Raw genomic sequence first — 20,460 nt, 5'->3', positions numbered from 1 at the left:
AGAGATCATATCTACGTGTATATATAAAAACTAGTTTAAAACAACAAGCCATTGCTGGATTAATTCAGCATCAGTATTACAGAACTAAATGGTAAACAAGCAGTAAATAAATGTATATAACTGAAGGTATGTAATCACAGCATTTAGAAGCACTTTCCACTAACAGCTGTTAGTCCTCACTCAAACTCAGGAAGAAGGCTTCTAATACACCATCTTTCACCCAGAGACTTTTCTTTCCTCAGTTTAGAATATAATAGGCTCTAGTTTTGGTTATCACAATCCTCTTTGCCTAATTTATCATTCTCTTCTAAAATGGAAATCAAAAAGAATCAATCAGCTCTGATAAACCTCTTAAGTGCACTGTGTTCATCTAAAAGCCTGAGAAGATTAACTTGGAAGGGCTGGAATTATTTACCTAAGCCAACTTTCAGGACTAACATTTACAGTTAGTGAAGCTCAAGTCAAGAAGTTTTATAGTTCATGGGTCAAGACCATGGGTCAAGACCATGAACTTTAACAATCCTATCTCCCCTGATGAAAGAAAGAAAACCCTTTCTAAGAACTGGTCCTGTATTCGTAAAGGGCAAGAACTGACACACTCCACACATTTGACACTAACTAGAAATCTTTATATTTTGATGCAAGCCACACTGAAGTCTGTTTCTGAAGAACAAACTAAGATATGATATATGATACAGAACCAGCTAACTAAACTTCTCTTCCCCTATGGAACTCCACACTTTCCATACATACAGATTGTAAGGCTGTATCATAACTCAACCACCCTTGATAATAGCTTTTCTCTCCCAACTGACAGTTTAGGCAAACATTAAGGAACAAAAAATTAGGTACCTCTGGTAACATTGCAGAAATGAAAAATAGGAAAAACAGTAGAACTGGGAATTTAAGACAGATTTTCTCTAGATTTACCTCATTGCCTTACTCCAGGACAAACTTTTCCCCTCAATACTAACTGCAGTAATTCTGAGATACTCTCTCAATCTACTGCCTTTTTGCCTCCTTATCATCTTTGACAGATACAGGTAAGTAGTGTGTCTTAGCAAGAGTACTACCACTTCTATTTACTAACTACAATAATCTAATTGCAGTTTGTTTTAATCACAACTGATTGAAAACGGTATTTTGGAAACTCAATATCAAAAGTGGAACATCCATTTTGATCATGTTTTCTTTAGCAGGACAGCACAAACATGTAAGGAGAAAAAGGGGAAAGTGCTGTAGTAGTTAATTTTCTTCATACTAGCTAGTAAGGGGGTTTGTTTGGATTTGAGCTGGAAACAGTTGTTAACACAGATGTTTTAGCTATTGCTGAGCAGTGCTTTTCTGCCTCTCACAAGACCCCACCAGCAAATAGGCTGGAGGTGCACAAGATGCTAGGAGGAGACACAGCTGACTCCAACTGACCGAGGGCATATTCCATACCATACACTGTCATGCTCAGCATCTAAAGCTGAAGGAAGAAGGAAGGAGTGGACATTCAGAATGCTGATATTTGTCTTCCCAAGTAACCATTAGGCATGATAGAGATGACCGAACACCTGCCTGCCCGTGAAGTATGGTGAATGAACATTTTGCTTTGCTTGAATTTTGCTTTATTGTTAAGCTGTCTTTATTTCAACCCACAAGTTCTCCCATTTGACTCTTCCAATTCTCTCCCCCTTTCCACTGTGGGGGTTGGGAGGACAGTGGAAGAGCACAAGTGGTTGTGTGGTGCTGAGCCGCTGGCCACGGTTAAATCATGACAAAGTCCTGAAAATTAATGTGTGCAGACATACACAACTCATAAGCAGAGCCAGGAATAACTGATTTTCTACACCACCACCTCTTCCATCATTTAGTTTTTACTTCAAGTACTGAAACGGTTTTCCATCTCAAGAGTCTGGCAACAAGGTTTGGGCAGAGTTAAAACAACTCACACCATTAGTCTCAACCATAAGAGAACAGTAGGTCCTCTGTGTAAGTGCTCTCTCAACTTTTATGATGTTAGGGGAACAACACTGGAGTTCTTTGAACTGAGATGATGTTTCTCAAAACTATGGGCCTAAAGAACACAGAAACTCCAATACAACAATCATTATGGACTTGTCAACAGTAAGTTAAACAAACCCTTGTCAAACCAACTTCCATTCTTTGAAAATAAAAATTTGACAAGGTAACTGCACAAATAGAAGGCATGTGATATTAAAAGTCAATTAAAATTAGCATTAGAATAGAAAACTTCATCTGTTAAAGCTGATCAATTGTTTTAAAAGCAGCAATTAACAAAAATCATTAAGCATTGCAAATCTCTCCTTACCAATTAGTAATACTGAAAGGAAAAAACAGCAACCATACAAGAGAAAAAACTCTAAATTACACCATTTACACAGTAGCTAATTTATAAAGCAGTCTAGCAATTATTTGCTATGATCAGAAAAGTGAAATCAATATTAAGTTTAGTCACATTATTCTTCTGAGAAATTACAATTCGAGTTGCACTATAGGTTAGTTAAATACACTCAACTGGCAGGAGAGAGAAAAGCAGCCCACAGACAAAAATTGCATGCCTGGGACAGAGGTTCTGCCTCTTCAGGTGGGACTATAGAACACTATTTTCCAACTCCATTAATCTCTCCCTCCTTGTAAAGCAGAGCTATTTCTTCCCCTAACCTGTAAGTATGAAAGTATTTTTTTCCTTTCTGCTCTGGTAGAATCCCTAGTTTCCTGTTGGTTTTGTACTATTTTCCAGTGAAGTAAAGAGAAATTTCTCTAATCCCTTTACTGCTCAAAGTTTTATACTATGGCAAGTCTTTAAAATATCTTGTCTTCTATTTAATACTATTGAAAACCTACTATTTTCCATATGTCCCAGATTCCATGGGTAAGAAGCTGCTGTATGTCACCCGTTCTATGGTAAGAGCTCACATGCAGGCTCTCCTATATTACTGGTAAGGGTCTGCATCAGGGTAGTCACTACAGAGCAGTTATGCAGGGTCACTTGTCATCTGCAACCAATTCAACAAAAACTTGGCTTCATCTGTTGCTCATCACTTTTGCCCTTTTGCTGCCAGAGCAGGACCCTGGTATGTCCAATGTGACAGGTATGTGGGCATTTTCTCACTGAACAGGAATTAATCAATTAATAATCTCATTACTAAAGTAGCATTCTGCACACTAAATAAGAGACTAATCAAAAAAAGGTTACATCTTTCTTCCAGTAAGATTCTCATGAGGTATATGACTACAGAAACTAAATTAAGACTGCACAAACACCTCCAGACTTATGATTTCCTCACCTTTTGAATCATGACTGAACAAGCTTGAAAATTTGAAGGTGATTGTAGTTGTCTTCCTTTGCTGAATGTGCTCAGAGGTAACACTTTAAAAGCAGGAGACAAAGCCTCACATGCTTTTTGTCTTGAGTTCCATTCCTTGGACATTAACCAGCAAAGCTCACAGCAACAATCACATTCACTCCAGAATTAGGGATGCCTTCTGCAACCAGCAATTCTATTTCAGTCCCCTGAATATATTGCATCTTAGCATACTCTTTCTTAGTAAATTATCTTACCAGAGCAACTTCCACCTGGAAGAGTTAAAAGTTTCTGATGAAAGGAATGGGATGTTGTGGTCTTGTAAGAGGTTACAAGATGTATTAATATTTTTTTCATCTTTGCAAAACAACTTTTCCCCATTGTTCTCAAAACATGTTTAAGTTATTAAAGATTCAGGCTGAGGGAGACATCTGGCATGGAATGTCAGACTGTTAGAATTTGGCAAAACTAGCAGCACATGGAAAGAAGTTCTTAATAGAAAATGTCAGGCACCTTTAACAAAAGATATTACCAGAAGGTAATGAGAATTTTTGCAGCAGGACTGCTGCACATGGAAGATTAAAAACCCCCAATAACAACAAAAAAAGCCTTCCTAACCCTGCTGTGGCTCAGCTGAAATTCTATTAATACAGAGGCACAAGTGGGGAAAGTGAAATACAACTGTAAATTAAAAAATAAAAGAGAGAAGTATTTTATTCCAGTTCAAAGAAGAAAAACTTAAATAAAAGTTTACAAAATCCTAAATGCATTAGCAACAGTATTCTGTATAATTTTTTGTAGGTAAATAGCATGTTTTCTACTATGTTTTGGAGATAAGACCCAGTAGATAAGGAACTAAAGGTTTTTATTTTAAGGAATTTAAAAATATCATGTTTGTAACCACTTCCACTTAATTTGCTTTTAATATTCAAACATTACAGCATTGTCAGTTTAAACATACAGTCTAAAAAAAAAAAAAAAAAGAATTGAGTTCTACTTACTGAAAATAGGAATGCAACCACAGCTGTTTCTGTGCTGTCTGTATACTGTATGGAAGTGAGCCACCAGCTTAAGGAACAAAACAGAACATGTACATTTATTTTTTGAAAGACATTCTAAAAGCAGTAAGCATGTTGGGGAACAAGCTATCTGTACTACCCTCATGAGTTACTTTCAGAAAGTCCTTAAATGCTCCATTAGTATAAAATGGTATATATTTTGGGTTTTGAGTAAAAGAAGCTTCACTGCATCAGAATACTACAGTACCAGTTCCTGTTTCCAGTTTGCTGGGGCTATGCTTTCACAAATATACTGACTTCGTGAATATAAACATGGGAAGACTGAACAGAACAGCTGTATATTACAATATTAAAAAAATGACCAATGAGTAGTGAAACATCTTAGCCTCTGTTGTATTTGATGTGCAGGACACTGCAAACAAAACAGAAGAAATTGGCACACTCAAACCTGAATTTTCTGCCAAAATGAAAGCATGATTGGAGTAAGAACAGTGGGCAAGAGCTGTTGTTTTCATACACAGTGATGTACGAACATGGCTAGACAGACTTAAACATTACCTACCAATGCCCACAAAGCCTCTTCTATTCAATCACAACAAGAGAGCTGGAGCTAGAACTCCAGTAAAAGAAATTTAAAGGATTGTACTGCCACGTATTCTACCATGTTCTCAGCAAGGTGACAACTTCGTGTTCATTCAACATCAACCACTAAAGTGATTTTGCAGGACGTTATGACCACAAAAAGCTAATAAATGGGGATTCATCTGCTTACCAGGATACCCTTCCAGACTCTGTCTCACATTGTTCACAGTAGGATAAACCTTCATGGGAAAAAAAGTAACTTTAATAACAGCTCTAAATATGCAAGCTGTCAATTTTCAAACAAAGGACACTTGAAAGAAAACCTGAGGAAAAAACACATTAAAAGCTTCACTTGTCAAAATGAATAAAATTACACTGCAGCTTTGTAGTGGTTTGGATTTTGTTTTCCCCCAGAGGCTAAGAAAGTGGTAGCCCCCAAGGGGTGGAAACCCCTGGAAGTTTTGAAATTCTGCCCAATAGGCGCTCCTGCAAAAATGTAAACATATCACAACCAGATCGGAAGAGAAGAGTTGTAGTTCTGGGTTAGAAGAAGTGGCCATGTTGTGAAAGCCACGAGGAGAGGGTAGGAGCCCTCTGGGGGGGGCCTCTGCCCCCCTCCAGCCCCAGCTGGGGACTGCAGAGACTTGGAACAGTGTTAAGCTGGACTAAGTGTCTGTAGTTAAGCAGGGAGATGCTTTTCCACTGTGAGCAGCAACCAGAGATACTGAAAGCCACGGTAGCCAGCACTGACCGGAGGAAAAGCGGTGGCGCAGAGCCAAAAGATAAGAGAACAGCAAAACAACCATGCAGCAAAGCAGGTAGAACTTCTGCAAACCTGAGAGAGAAAGAACGGCAGCAGAGAACAGAACTAAGTTTCTACAGAGAGAAAGCTTGGGGGTAAGAACTGCAAAACTCCCCTAAACTTTCTTTGAGATCCCTCCAAGATGGAGGGGGTGGACTCTTACTGATTAGAAGTCCTAGATGGAGTAAAGACCCCTCATTTGGAGAGACGAGTGGCCAAGGGGGATATCCCCTCGTGTGTGCTGGCAGAGATCCAGCTATCAGCTGCATGCATGAGATGAGGAGAACCTGCTGCCTTAGAAGAAGCTGCTGCCCTGAGAGACTGGAAGGGATCTGTCCTTCTTTCCCTCCTGGACTTTTATTTGGAGGGGAGAAGAGATCTGATCCATTGTAAATACTATATGTCATGGTAGAGATAGTTGTGATTGTGTGTATAATGTGTTATAGTATTTATTTGTACAGTCATTGTAATATATTCCCTTTCCCCCATTCTGAGTCTGGTTGCGTTTTGTCTGGAAAAACCCATCTCACATTGGGTTGAGATGTGGGAGGAGGAACGGAGCTAGGGAATTGGATTTTGGGGCTATCTCAAACCATGACAAGCTTAAAACTACACGCGTGCCAGTAACAAAGTCTAATATTTTTACTGCTCTTACAGAGCTAACCAAAATTAGCTAGCAAGACTCAACACTGCTTCAACCACTTTTAAGTGGTCAAAGCTAGCCTTAACATTATTTTATGAGATTTTAGTCTCATATCTCAAATATGAGTACCCAGGAGCAACTAGCACATGGTAAAGGCCACAAACTTCTTTCTGCTCCTCCATTTAACTGAGCTAATAACCAAAGGTATTAATGACTAAGGGTTCAGTTACATCTCAGTAGCAGAAATAGGTGCATCTACAAAACCTAACAGAAGACAAGTTATAGAGTAAGAAGACAGTTTTGATTAGATTATATGTACTCTAGTGTCATGCAGATGGAAGTCGCAGTACATTTTTATAGTATACCACACACAATTAAGCATCAGCAAGTGGCACGCTTAGGATTTCAGGATGAAAACCCCATTACTGTCTTTCAAAAGTTAAAAAACCCCCAATGACTAAGATTTCAAAACCAAATAAGTGTTAAATAAAGGTCACCAGCATCTAAAGGACATACCAAATGTATTGGGACATCACATTTAAGGAAAGGTGTCACACCGCTGCCTGCAGCCACCAGACTCTCCTGGAACTCAGAGCACAGCCATTTGGATCCATCAGCTCCCATGGAACCAATGCTTGAGAACTGTCCAACGAGAGGCCAGGATTCCTGTGCTGGTATTGACAAAGCATGCTCCTTCAAAAGCTAGTGAGGGGAATCAAAATACTGTTAGACTTCAACAGGCAAAGAATACCTTTATTGGTTTGATATCACTTCTGATATGATATCACTTCTGATATAATAAATCCTCTATAATTCACTTCTGATAATGAAAGAGATTAACATTCATACTACACATTTAACTTTGCAGTAAAAAAAATTATCAGGCTTTCCAAATAACCCACTTCAAGAAAAGACTAAACATCACAAGTTTTATCTAAAAGCACCAAAGCCAATCATTAAATAACAGGTGAAAATAATATTAGAAACTCTTTCTAGAAACATGAAACATTAGTTTCAGAAGTCACAACTTAACTAAATATTTTTTATACTTGGTGCTTGTTGGCCATAAAATTCCTCTCATGTTGTAGCCCCAGCTACAATAGAAGCCTACAATAAGAAGAGAAAAAAGAACAATTGAAGACAAAATTGAAATAATCCTTTTAGTAGAGTTCTTTAGCTGAGAATGGAATTTAAAGTCACATTAATACCAGATGGATATAGCACATATTAAATTGTATGTAGTGGCTACCTTGACCCCTCTAGAGAGAACACGTAACTAAATGGCTTCAGCCATGAGTGTAGTATCATCAGGTCTGTCTGCATTGGTACTTAAAATATCAACCTTTTTAAATCACAGAAACATTTGCCACAAGACCACCTTTACAGGCTTTATCTGTTTTATTTTGTTCTCATTCTGTGTTTAACTAGGTAAAAAACATGGAAGACAACATGTATTAGAAAGGACAAGCTCTTAACAAGCAATGGGAAGTCTAAAAGACTAACTTAGCGTCAAAAGCCATGTGATACACAAACATTTTGTATGCCACAGAAGTTTGCCATGGACAGGATTAGAGCTCCATGTAAAAGTCATGACAGTATTTGAAATAATGCCACTTTAGCAGGAGGTGCAGGTTGAAAACTCTCCAATTATCAGAGGCCTTTAACAGATGACGTGAAATACATCATCTAATTCTAAACCACAAAAACAACCAAAAAACACAACAATAAAGAAAACCAAACCACAACAAACAAGAAGGGTCCCTACAAGAGATATGCAATCTTGTATGAAGATTTACCATTATGGCTTATCTAAATAATCACAGAATTATTTAGGTTGGTACAGACCTCTAAGACAGTAGAGTCCAACCATTAACACAACACTGTCAAGTCCATCACTAAACCATACCCCTGAGTGCCACATCGACATGTCTGTTAAATAACTCCAAGGGGTGACACCACCACTTCCCTAGGCAGCCTGTTCCAATGCCAGCCCTTTTGGTGAAAAAACTTTTCCAAATATCTAATCTAAACCTCACCTGGTGCAACTTGAGGCTATTTCCTCTTGTCCTATTGCTTGTTATTTGGGATAAGATATGACCCCCACCTTGCTACAACCTCCTTCCAAGTAGTTGTGGAGAGCAGTAAGGTCTTCCCTGAGCTTCCTTCTCTCAAGGCTAAACCCCCCCAGCTGCTCCTCATCAGAACCGTGCTCCAGACCTTTCACCAGCTCCACTGCCCTTCTCTGGACACACTCCAGCATCTCAATGACCCCTCTTGTAGTGAGGGGCCCAGAACTGAACACAGGATTTGAGGTGTGACTTCAGTGCCAAGCACAGAGGGACTATCACTACCCTGGCTGCACTGACCACACTGTTTCTGGTAGAGGCCTTCTTGGCCACCTGGGCACACTGCTGGCTCATGTTCAGCTGGCTGTTGACCAGCAACCCCAGGTCCTTTTCCACCAGGCAGCTTTCCAGCCTCTGCTCCAAGCCTGCAGCACTGCATGGGGTTGTTGTGACTCAAGTGCAGGACCCGGAACTTGACCTTGTTGAACCTCTAGACAACCAAAACTCTAACATACAGGGTTACCTGTGATGACCTGATAGCCTCTCCTTCCTTGCCTACCCTTTCTGAAGGGTTTATAGCCATCCATTGTAGCACTCCAACTGTATGAGCCATCTCACCATGCTTCTGTGATAGCAACTATGTCATAGTTTTCCTGCTGCACAATGGCTTCCTTTCCCTCCTGTTTGTTGCCCATGCTGTGTGCATTGGTGCAAATGCACTTCAGTTGGGCTATTGATCCTGCCACCTTTTTGGAGAGAGAAGCCCTGATTCCTACATGACCATTCTCAGGCACTTTCATGATTTCTGACACACTAGTAAGTCCTGTGTCTTTGCTGCTAAACGGATGTCCATCCCCTACCTCCACTGAGACAGCAGACTGAAGGACCTTGTTAGCACAGTGTCCCTCAAACACTGGTGTGCTGCTCCAGGCTTATTTTTAGTGAGCCTGGTTTTATCCTTTCACCCATTCAAATCTAGTTTAAAGTTCTTTCAGTGAGCCCTGCTAAGTCCTGAGCATAGGTCCTTTTTACCTTTTGAGACAAGTATATCCACCCTGTCTGTTGCCAACAGGCTTGATGTCACGTAGACCGACATTACCAAAAAACCCCCAAAAAACCCCAAATCCAGCAAAAAATCGAAATAGGGGACAGAATGGGTGTAGAAAAAAAAAAGTCCACATTTCTAATTATTTAGTTGACATAAAAATGCAATGGGAAAAAAAAAAAATCAAGATCTCAGCAGTGTATTGGAACATAACTAAAATCTTGACTGAACTGATGACATTCGCTATGTATAAACTGGTTTTTTATTTGATTGGTTTATTGCCAGCTCATTAGAGAAAAAGAAACTGCAATAAACCTTAACATTCAAGTAATAAAACATGCTTACTCCCTATGCGCAGACAAGTCTCTATGTCAACAAATCTTTCCTCAGTTGGTGCTTTTGAAAAAGGCTACATTTGGATCCCAGTCACGGAAGACTGGATTTTGACAGTGTCACTTTTGCTAGAAACACTAACAGCTGACAGGAAGTCATTTGAGTTACACGACTCCTCAGGTACCTGTAAGCACACCACAAGACCACAAGCTGACCAGGAAATAACTCCCAGGAACACAGTGTGCAAAGTCTACATTGTCACAAGTTGCAAGTTTATGTATGTTATTGCTAACTTAAACCGTAACAATGTATTAAAAGACTGAAGATGACAGCTGGAAAGGAACTCAAGTGTGATCTCCAAAATTCTATTTACATTTTAAAGGATATTAACAAAAAAGGTTACAGTTTTGGTACCTTTCTGAGCCTAAGATGACCCCATTTCTCTTTATCACTGCCTTGATACCGTCCAGGGGTAGAACCAAGAAGATACACTCTACAGAAAGAAAGAAAAAAATCCACAAGTTATTTGTAGATCTGGAGTGTTTTGCTTTGGTGAAGTAGCAAGGTATTACAGTGAAACCCATCAGCAAGATTGAACATAGAAGTGCAACCAGAAATATTTAATCTTTCTGACAGAATTTACAATACAAAGAAAAGTATATTTTCAGCTGTGTAATTATTATTAGCATCCTGTGTGGCTGTCATGCACCACCAGGATGTTAACAGCATAGACAACAACTACACCTATTTCTTTGTATAAAAATGCAGAAGACAGACAATGTTAGCAATAAACACAAACACAAGGTCTAATAGATCCTAACAGAGATAGTCAATTTTTAGGAAAAAAAACCCCCACACATGCAAGTTACTAAGAACACAATATATACCTTGTCTCTGATAAGTCATGTTCTTGAATCAGATCTATCCATTCCTTGAGTATAGGAGAATTGTAAGCCATCAAGTAACTTATAAGGTCAGATTTAAAATTAGTTTCAGATTCACCAGAAGAACCTGTTGCTCCCTTAGGCAGCCTTGGATATAAAGGGCTTATCCATATTCTAAAAAAAAAAAAAAAAAAAAAAAAAAAAAAAAAAAAAGCCACATAAACAAAGACACCACACATTAACATATGGTTTTAGTAAGTGATTAAAATACATCTGAAGGTCCTAAACAAATACTAGAGAGATTTACTGTGATATTTACTATAGATGACTTGCCTTTACAGCTACAGAATCACCATCTGATACTCAAAACCAGAAAACCGATACTTTCAAATGAAAACAACCATCTCAACATTTATCCACAGTTTTCACCTCTGCTAAACAGGCCAGGATCAGACTTAGCAACCAACAGTCCTTTTATCAACATTTTCTGTAGGAATAGAACACTGCAGTGCATTGTGTTAAACTCCTGGTTCGTGCAATTATAAAGAAAATCACCAATTAAAGCATGTGAAAGTTTTGCATAGTTTGAAGAGCAGCCCACAACGATAAGGTGGCTCTCTAGAACTTCCATCAGAATAAAATAAAATGGGCACTACACAGGGAAAACATTTAGCATTTCTTTCCAGTCACACACTATTGGAGCCATGGAAACCAAAGGTTCTGCATTATCAACTTTACAATGTGTTGGCACTATCCTTTGAAATTCAGAAATTGATAAAACAGAGAAGGCAGTGAACCACCATATATAGGTGATACTGCACAATACTGCAGTATGCAAAAGCTAAAAAGAAAAATATTTTTCATGTTTGACAAGTAGGGGAACTTGTTAAGTATCCCAAGCAGGTATTTTCATGCTTTCTTAGCTTTCTAAGAAGCTAACTGCTACAAGATACTAAAGTTGCCTCTAAGATTCTAAGGCAAAAACAAAAAAAAAATCAGTGGCTATTTTTGCCACTCAAAACCTCCATCAGAGTTTGCCTCAGACAAGCAAAAAGCCTCAAAAACCCTGCCATATTTAATGGCATCAAAATGGATGCCAAAGCAACGGTAACTTCTGAAAAGCCATTTTCAATTAGTTTGAAGAAATTTTATACCCTGATTTACTGAGGTGATCTAACTAAAAAAATGCTCCCACAAAACCATTCAAAAAAAGAGGCTGAGGAGCTTTATATTACTATATATTTATATTAATGTGTATATTTATTTATTAGTCCTATTTGTAGTGCTCTAAACAGAACTATGTCCCAGGCTGGTCAGTAAGTTTAAAAACTTCTACAAAGAAAATAAAGCAGGAAGAAAATTCCTTCCAAGGAAAGAATATTGCATAGATACTAGGTTATCTACTATATTATGGAACCAGTAGTGCCCAATATTTATCAGGTTACATTCTGCAGAACATTTGCACATTCATAGAATTCTTGAAGTATTAAGATAACTTTTAAATAGCTGCTTCAGATCTATATAAAGAGTACTTTACAGTTAAGAAGTTTTTTCATGAAAAAACAGCATGGCATAATAAAATTTTATATCAGTCAGACCAGGTTTAAGCTAACAGCCAACTGGGTACGTAATTTTGTTTACAACAGGAAGCAAGAAGAGTTCAGGTTCAGACAGCCACCAGCACTCTAGGTTCAATTTCTTATTTTTTTCTTTAGAACAGTTCTATCTTAGGAGCGTAAGACTTTAGCACTAGATCATCTGACCTAGTATCCCATCTTCAGCAGTAGCAAATACCTACTGGAAGTAGTAAACATACACCTGCTAGATTGTTGCTTACCCCTGAGTTTTCTGGTGCCAATCTTCAGCAATAAGATTGGATGTATGAATCACAACTCGAAGACCTTCTTCATATAACAACAACATCATTTTCCTTTAAAAAAAGATACAGAACTCTTCATCTATTTTAAGTACACAGAATAGGAGATAAATTAACAACTCACTAAAAAGCTTCAAGATAATGTTTTTTGAAAAATTTGTTCTATGCCATGCAAGCACTTAGACTTCAATCCATGCACAGGCCAAGCTCAAATGGCAGTCATTAGAACATCCTGATATATTTTATTCTAGAATACAGCTTAACATTTCATGCAACATCCACAGCAAAATCAATACTTGCAGAACACTTCCTATATTTGCAAAGTTCTTCAGATAAATGTATCCCTTTGCAGATAGTTAGAAAGAGAATGTAGGAACACTAAAAGACCTTTACTTATAGCTGAATTAACTGAAACCTAGTTCCGTACTCTTAAACTGAGAACTTTTATTTTAAAAGAAGGTGCGTAGGTAGCTAATCACTGGGATGTCAAAAAAAGCTGTTTATCTACCATAACTCTAAACTCAAGCTACTGCATTAAAGAAGTTTTAAAACTAGTAACTGAGTTGAAAATAAACATCTGTATTTTTTGGTAACATAAGTGCTCAAATTTTCATATACAAGTTTTCAATAGTTGTGTAGACAGCATATCCATATGGTCCCAAGGGACGAAATGGTTTCCACAGAAACCTGTGCCCCAGAATAGAAGCCATAAGGAAAAACACTTTTATTTTCATTGTTGCCCCATGACAAGATGCAAATTGTATCAGGTTTGAACTTAAGCAAGTATTTATTCAGTAAATTCTGCTTTTCAAGTTACCTGCACACGCTTTCCTATGCAGTCTGCACAATATGCAAGACCCTGTAACCGTAAAATAGTTCCCCACATCTGTCTTATGCCTTGATCTAAGCACAGTTGGAGTTGACAGTAAAATAAGTATTTTACAGCAAAATAAAGTGCAAGATTAAGGTATATAAAAGTGATAACTGACTGAAACACCACTAATCTCAAAAAAAGTCACTGAAATGTAATATAAGTTTAACATCATACAACCAGAATTACATGAATATTTTATTTTATATTCGATGGGGTGAAATCTGTTAAGTGTCTCCCTTAAAAAAGCTGTTTTATTACCCACCAGGATTCAATTTACTACTCTGCTAATCACTTGTTTTCCACCTGCAGCGGAACATACATTCAGAAACACACTACCCAGAATAACCCTTTAAAATACAGGGTTAAAGAACTGCAGCATTTAGTATCCTTATCACTTATTTATGCCAAAGTGTAACTGAAGAAAAAAAAAATCTAAAGTTGAACACACAAAGAATGAGAGTTGCTGCTTATACTGCTTAAGTGAAAATAAGCTAAAGCTTTAAAAATTATCTATCTGAAAGACAACTTCAATTCATTCTATGTCCCCCACTAAACCTGAGAGAAATAAGGCTCCCTTTTAAAAAGCTGATTTCTTCCTTTTATCTGCATGTTTTTCTCCAAACAGGCAATGAGTTTGTCAGTATGCTTTCTGTCAGAAACACTGGCATTTCAGATCGATGTTTTATGAAACATGACATTATATTAAAACAAGTTATGCAAAAGGTTAACTGATTAAAAAATACTGCAGTATTTTTTACTGAAAACCAAACTGAACCCAAAATATCTTTGCTGAGATGTAAGATTGAAAGCTACAGATAAGAACAGATTTAATCTATAAAATTCCCTTTGTGACACTTCTACAGTATTAAATTCAAGTTTCTTCTTTGAGAACACCCTCCAAATTCACTAATTTCCAGATCCTTCACATATCAACGTAAATCAGTGTTGTGCCTGCCCTGCCAAGAGGTAAAACTGACTGATCAAATCTGCATTACAATTTTGGCATTAAGGTGCAAGGCAAGAGCCAGGACCTGCAGTTCACCTGTCTTAGACCTGTTAGACTTCAACTGTCTAACTTGCACATCTCATATCTACCCAAGAGCTGAACTGTTTCCTTAAAGTAGAAGAATCCTGCCATCTCTAAACATAAAATGGTTATGGAAATTTTTCTTAAAGACTCAACAATTTCTATGAAACCCAGCTTTGTGGCAGACCTTTCTGCTTCATAGTGTTACTTACGTGTGGTGAGTTCCAAATGCAATATCCAGTTTAGCCTACAAAATTAAAAAGCTGATCATTAAGAATTCCTGTTGTGCACTGCTTTCTAATTTTATTTCATTTCACTGCTCTCTAGTGGACAGATCACAAAACACATTATTTCCCCCCTCAGTACTTCTAAATGCAGTCTCCACTTTATACAAGCTAGACTTTAAATGGCAATCAACTTTTGCTGGAACTGTTCCAGCAAAATTTCTGCGTCTCTTACCAGCAGCATTTTCAGAAACAGCCAGCAGAAAAGGACCCAAGGTTCCTGCTAGACATCCAGATGAACAGGAGAAAAAGAGCAGCTCTTCTGTAAACACTGTGACATTTTTGTGGGCAGCTGTTCTATGCACACTTTTGTAGGTGACAGCCTACCATAAGGACATACATAAGTCCAGCATCATTGTTACCATGTTCCTATAGTCCTGGTAAGTACATTCCTTAAAGATTAACAAAAAACTCTTGACTTCCCACATAAGGTGTGTCTCTTTTCATTCATAACAAGATTTTGAGTGCAGCAGATGGCTTAACTTCAACCAAAGGATGATACAGATGTTAATTACCTGACAAAAGCTAATGTTCTCATAAGGTCGTGCTTGTGCAAGCAGTTCAGCTTTGGATTCTCTCTTTTCACCATGAACTATCAGCAATGGCTTCTTCCTTAAAAACAAGGAGATTACCATTGAAACATCAAGTGAATTAGCAATCAGCATAAACCATTTCTTCACGTAGCTCTGACTTCTGGCCCCTACATTGCATAACCCAGCAGAAAGATGGCACTGAATTTATATGTCTCCTTAACTAACTCAAAATAGCAGTAACTACAATTGAACCTCTAAGAAAAAGACACTAGAAAATTTTAATGGAAAAAAAAAAGGAAAACAGGAAGCATGGAATAAAGCAGATGCCAAACCAGAAACTATTAATACAAGATCTTGAAAGGAATTCTTATCCCTATAGCTGGAAACGGACAAATGATATTTCTCAAAAGCACTGATATACGCAGTGGGGATCTAAGACAATTTAGAAACTGTTGTCTTAGAGAGAAGATGGGAAGAATGATAGGGAAAAGGAGAGGGCTAGGTCTATTCTGGCAGTAGTTTGGTGTTCACTCCCTAGAACTCAACTTCTGATCCTGCGAGTTGGATCCAGTCCATAGAGAAGGAGTGTTGCCTCCCTGGGGCCCAGTTAATTAAGACACATCACCAGGAAATTTCCCAGCCTGGTATGGCCCACTGATTATCACCCACTACTGGTTTTCCAGCTGCATACTGATGACAATTTTCTGACATAGGTAATTGAGGATCCCAGAAGGAATAGGGTGCTGTGGTCCCTTCCAAACTTACCCATTCTGCGAACTCTGGTTCTACTGCATTTCCAGTAAAATGAAGAAAAAAAAGTATAGAAAAATGCACATTATACACTCACTTCATCTGCAGGACATTGCAACTACCAGGAAGGAATTTCAAGCACACAAGAACTCTTTTCATGACAATATCCATCAACTCACTATGTCATAACCACACCATCATCCTGATACTTTTCACGTAATTTTCTTCTGCCCTTCCTACAGTCTCTCCTTTCTCTTGCACTATCTGGCTCTTGACTCAGTAAACTGTAAGGGCAAAAAGCTTCTAACTCCATCTTTATAGGTCATCTACTGCACTGTCACTGTGGTCCACAATGGAACCTCCCAAATGTTAACTAATAAAAATCAAAAACCAGCTATACTGAACTCTGACTATTTAACAGTCTTGAAAGAAAGCCAAGAAATCAATAGAGAACTACAACTGTGGAATGAGAGTAGAAAGAAAACCAGGACTCTATGCATATACAATTGGTAACAATAATTTGCAAATGCAAACAAGTGCTCATCATTCACTTATAACAGGAACCTTTATGAACCGAATGATCTGGGAACTGCATCATTTCATCTTCATAAAATAAACATACCTGAATTCCTGTGGATACTGTCTTACAAGCCACCCCACATCTATACAGTAGTTAAACTTGCACATAAGAAAAAGAAAACATATTCATTAAAAAGAAAAAGCAGTTTTTTAAAACAGTGAACTACAGTAAAAAACCCTCTTACGTAAAGTCATCACACAATACTGTTTGCATCATATACAGCATGTGCTAAAACCAAGTGTATTTTTTACTTTCACATGCTTCTTTTATTTCTCTTGACAATTTAAGAATGAACTTAAGTTTATCAAAAGCACGTGTTAGTGGTCATAATATTTAACATGCAGGAAAAAAGGAATCTATGCACATAATGTGAAAGCTTTGGTTCAAGGATTATCTCTTTGCCGTGTGCTTATGCCATGAACAATAGCAAAAGCTTCTAGACAATAACAAAAAAAATCATTCCTAGATTGCAAGGCAGTTTTTTTTCTTCCTCAAAAACAGGAAAGAGAAAGTAGTCCTATAATTGCCTAAATTCTAAAGCAGAACATGGGATGATTTTTATGTTTCAAGAAACTGTTGAACAGTTGAAAACATTTAGAATTCCCTCTGTACTTTAACAAAGTTCCCTGCTAATGTCAGCTACATGACACAAGCACGGATTATCAAGTTTAAGATTAATTAAGTGAAACAAGCAAGTCAAATCAGTTTGGCAACCAGGAAACTCACCTGGGCAGAAGATATGAGAGTCCCAAAAAGAGGAGACAAAATATCTATTAAAAAATATTAAAGTATAATTAAATTTAAAAAAAAAAAAAGTTAAAGTAAACATTTTGCATCTTGAGCAGCTTGATAACTAACATAGTACAAGGGCCAGACTGTTCAAAGACTTGGTGTAACAGAGGCACTCACAAGTGAGATTACTTATCTGAGTATTCAAGTCACTGATTTCCAGTGAATCGCTTAGGGTCATATGCTTATAAAAAGCATTAATACTTTTAAAGCAGAAAACAAGTTTTAAAAATTGATTAGGAGAAAGTCCAGGATCATATTGAGAAAGGGACAAACTACTCCCTCCCCTATAGAACAGGCTTAAAGAACTGTGGCAAGGTAGCAGCAATAATGGCATAGTTAATGCTTATTTGTCTGTTGCAGACTGATTATAGGATATGTGTATCCATTGTTCATTCATGGTAACACAGGAAACTAATCCAACCGAGGATTCATAACCTCAACAACTGAAGCACAGCACCAACTTGAAAACATACCCTATAAATACTTTCTAGGATGGGTAAAATATTTCATGGCCTAGCTCTACAGAAATCTAGTTTTCAGGTTAAACAAAAAATACTGCCTACCACCTCAACTAATCACTTATCAGAACTCCTAAGAGAGGACTAGCCAAAAGCCCCAATACATTCATAAAGCACATAAAACATACAGCAGTAAAGCAACTTTGGTCTCTGATACCAGCTTGCATCAATAATCAGTGTTCATAGGGAGCACATGAGATTGAGGAAAAGTTACAACCTTATTTTACAGGTCTTTGGTGATTTCTTCTCCTTCAAAGAACTACAATTTTTTTTTCTGCCCCATTTTATTGCTTTTCTGTGCATAACTCTCTTATTAATGCCTGCTTCTGATTCTGTCTTGCGATAGATGAGATTTCATTTCTGAATAAGGGGATCCTTACAGGTGTACAAGGCTCTTCCCCCCTAAATCAAACTACAACTACAGAGCAATCCTGAAGCATCAGTATTGTAACACCAAACACCTTGCTCCATCTTGACTTATGTTCACTCCCAATTGAATTCAAACAGACCCATAAATCCCAGACATGGATGTTCAGAAGTACTGCATCAAGTAATAGCAAATTACTAGATCCAAATCCCTCAGCAGCACAAAGGCAAGTGCAAACAACTACTCAGGGAGTTAGGCATCCTAGAGAAGCATCCCTATAACTGCCACGAAGACAAGTGGTTTTCCCCATATTAACTCATAGGGAAAGCAGCAATAAAGCACATTTGAATTACCTTGGCTAAATACACATTAGATTTGTGCAGCATAACTCAGAAGTTACAACCACATGTAAGCAAATAATGCTTTATTATACTTCTAGAAAAGTCCCGATAAGAGAACCAATTCCTATAAATCTGCATATTTAGAATACGAAACTTCAGCTATATCAAGAAATACACGTATTTAAAAATACCCACAAACTAAAATTAAGCATGCTCTTGCTTTCTCCCAAAAGCCCACTTCTGTACAAGCCACTTGTTCACCTTTTATGTGCAGGGCTCCAGAATTATAACTCTGTTCAATTCCACTGACTTTAGTGAGAAAAAACCTGAAGGGATTCCCTCCATTTAACAAATCCCAGGTATCTTGAGCTTCACTGGGTGTTTCATAATATTCCTCTGCTTTCAAATTCTCTGAGACTTTGTCATCTTTGCAAAGATTCAGAGGCTGCTCTTTGGGCACATCATATTTTTCTTCTTTCACTGTTTCTTTGGGGGCATGCTTTTGCTGATCTTCAGGCTCTTCATCACTACTAGAAAGACACCAGCCTAAGCCTTCTTGGCTAGTTCTCTGTTTTGCTGCCGGAGGTATTTCTGTAGAAAGACTTTCATCAGTGAGCTTCAGGGGAGAAGCTTTTCTCTTGTGAGCAGCTTTCCTAGCTTCAGAGCATGGATATTGCGGCTCACTTGTTCTACCACGTGCAGCATCCGATAGCGAAGACGTAGATGGTTTTTCACTATCGGAATCTTCCTCTGCACTTTCATCACTGCTGGATACTGTCCATTTACCATGTGCGCCTTCCTGAAGCATGTTTCTATGGATTAGAAAACAAAACACTAATCAAAAATAGTGCAGTTTTGCTATGCTCAAATCCACTTCCCTTCCCAGGAAGGGAAGCGTGCTTCTGTATTTAGCAGAAACTCCGTGCAACTTCTGACTCGGAAAGATTTCACAGTGTACAAGGCTTACTTGTTTCTGTTTCCAGGAAACAAAGAAGCACGTGCAATGGGAGCGACCATGAAATGGGACGCAGCTAACGCGAAAAGTCTGTACACGGAAGGCGGGCTAGCATAGGGCAACCTATGGGAAAGCACTCCATAAGTCAGAGCAGTGATTTTCACGACGCAGGCATTTCTCATACCAAACCTAAGGCTGAGCCATCCCGCCCGCTCTGCTGGGAGGACACGGGGCCGGGCCGGGGCCGCCCTTTCCGGCTGCCTCCGCGGGAAAACATTTCGGGAGCGGAGCCCGGGACAGTGGCCTCCCTCCGCCACCGCCGTGCCCCGGGCGACACCACCCGGCCCCAGCCGCCCCCACCGCCCAGGGCCGCGCGGCCGCCGCTCCCACCACCGCTCCCCGAGCACGGCAGCGCCCGCCGCCGCCGCCGGCTGAGGGGACGGGCGGGACACGGCGCCAAAGGGCCCCGTCGGCCCCTCCCGGCTCACCGCCCGCCCTGCCCGCCGCGCTCCGCCGGCACCGCCACTCACCGCCCGCCCGGCGCCCCGGCAGCGCCCGCAGCCCGCGATGGGGAGCGAGAGCAGGCCCCGGCCCGCCTTCCCCCGCGCAGCCCCGCCCCGCCTCTGGGCCGGTGCCGCACGGGAGCTGGGGGCGGTCAGGCTGCGCGAAGAGGCTACAGCGGCAGAACGGGAACGTCTCAGTGACCTGAATTAATCTAATGAGACTTTATTTGGCTTAAATATTAGCTCAGGGCAGGTGCGATATTTGCATAATGGTTCATTCAGCGCGGCGTTAATCAGTGTATCTGAAGTGCCCCGCTAATGAGACAACTGCGCGAGGAGTTGGGGAGGGAGCGGGAGGGAGCAGGTGTGACA

At 39.2% G+C, this 20,460-nt stretch overlaps 1 protein-coding gene across 3 annotated transcripts in view; it reads right to left on the bottom strand.

The window, feature by feature from the left end:
- Nucleotides 1-20,197, bottom strand: part of TDP1 (tyrosyl-DNA phosphodiesterase 1) — a 40,476-nt gene extending 20,279 nt beyond the window's left edge. The window contains exons 1-13 of one of the 3 annotated variants that reach the window (XM_032691260.1): nucleotides 20,116-20,186; nucleotides 19,598-19,708; nucleotides 18,892-19,442; nucleotides 17,339-17,382; nucleotides 16,655-16,710; nucleotides 15,265-15,361; nucleotides 14,678-14,712; nucleotides 12,526-12,618; nucleotides 10,692-10,862; nucleotides 10,219-10,297; nucleotides 6,877-7,062; nucleotides 5,106-5,154; nucleotides 4,316-4,382 (exon numbers count right to left, since the gene is read on the bottom strand). In XM_032691260.1, the coding sequence (XP_032547151.1) occupies nucleotides 4,316-4,382; nucleotides 5,106-5,154; nucleotides 6,877-7,062; nucleotides 10,219-10,297; nucleotides 10,692-10,862; nucleotides 12,526-12,618; nucleotides 14,678-14,712; nucleotides 15,265-15,361; nucleotides 16,655-16,710; nucleotides 17,339-17,382; nucleotides 18,892-19,442; nucleotides 19,598-19,647 (1,478 nt within the window). In that variant the 5' untranslated portion in view covers nucleotides 19,648-19,708; nucleotides 20,116-20,186. Of the gene's footprint in view, nucleotides 1-4,315; nucleotides 4,383-5,105; nucleotides 5,155-6,876; nucleotides 7,063-10,218; nucleotides 10,298-10,691; nucleotides 10,863-12,525; nucleotides 12,619-14,677; nucleotides 14,713-15,264; nucleotides 15,362-16,654; nucleotides 16,711-17,338; nucleotides 17,383-18,891; nucleotides 19,443-19,597; nucleotides 19,709-20,115 lie in introns of all 3 variants that reach the window. The other 2 variants (XM_032691258.1, XM_032691259.1) reach the window with 2 other exon arrangements.
- Nucleotides 20,198-20,460: the final 263 nt, after the last annotated feature.

Source organism: Chiroxiphia lanceolata, chromosome 6 (genome assembly GCF_009829145.1).
Source record: "Chiroxiphia lanceolata isolate bChiLan1 chromosome 6, bChiLan1.pri, whole genome shotgun sequence".
Classification (NCBI taxonomy): domain Eukaryota; kingdom Metazoa; phylum Chordata; class Aves; order Passeriformes; family Pipridae; genus Chiroxiphia; species Chiroxiphia lanceolata.
Note: the sequence above shows the minus strand (reverse complement) of the source record. Positions and strands in the feature narration are given on the sequence as shown.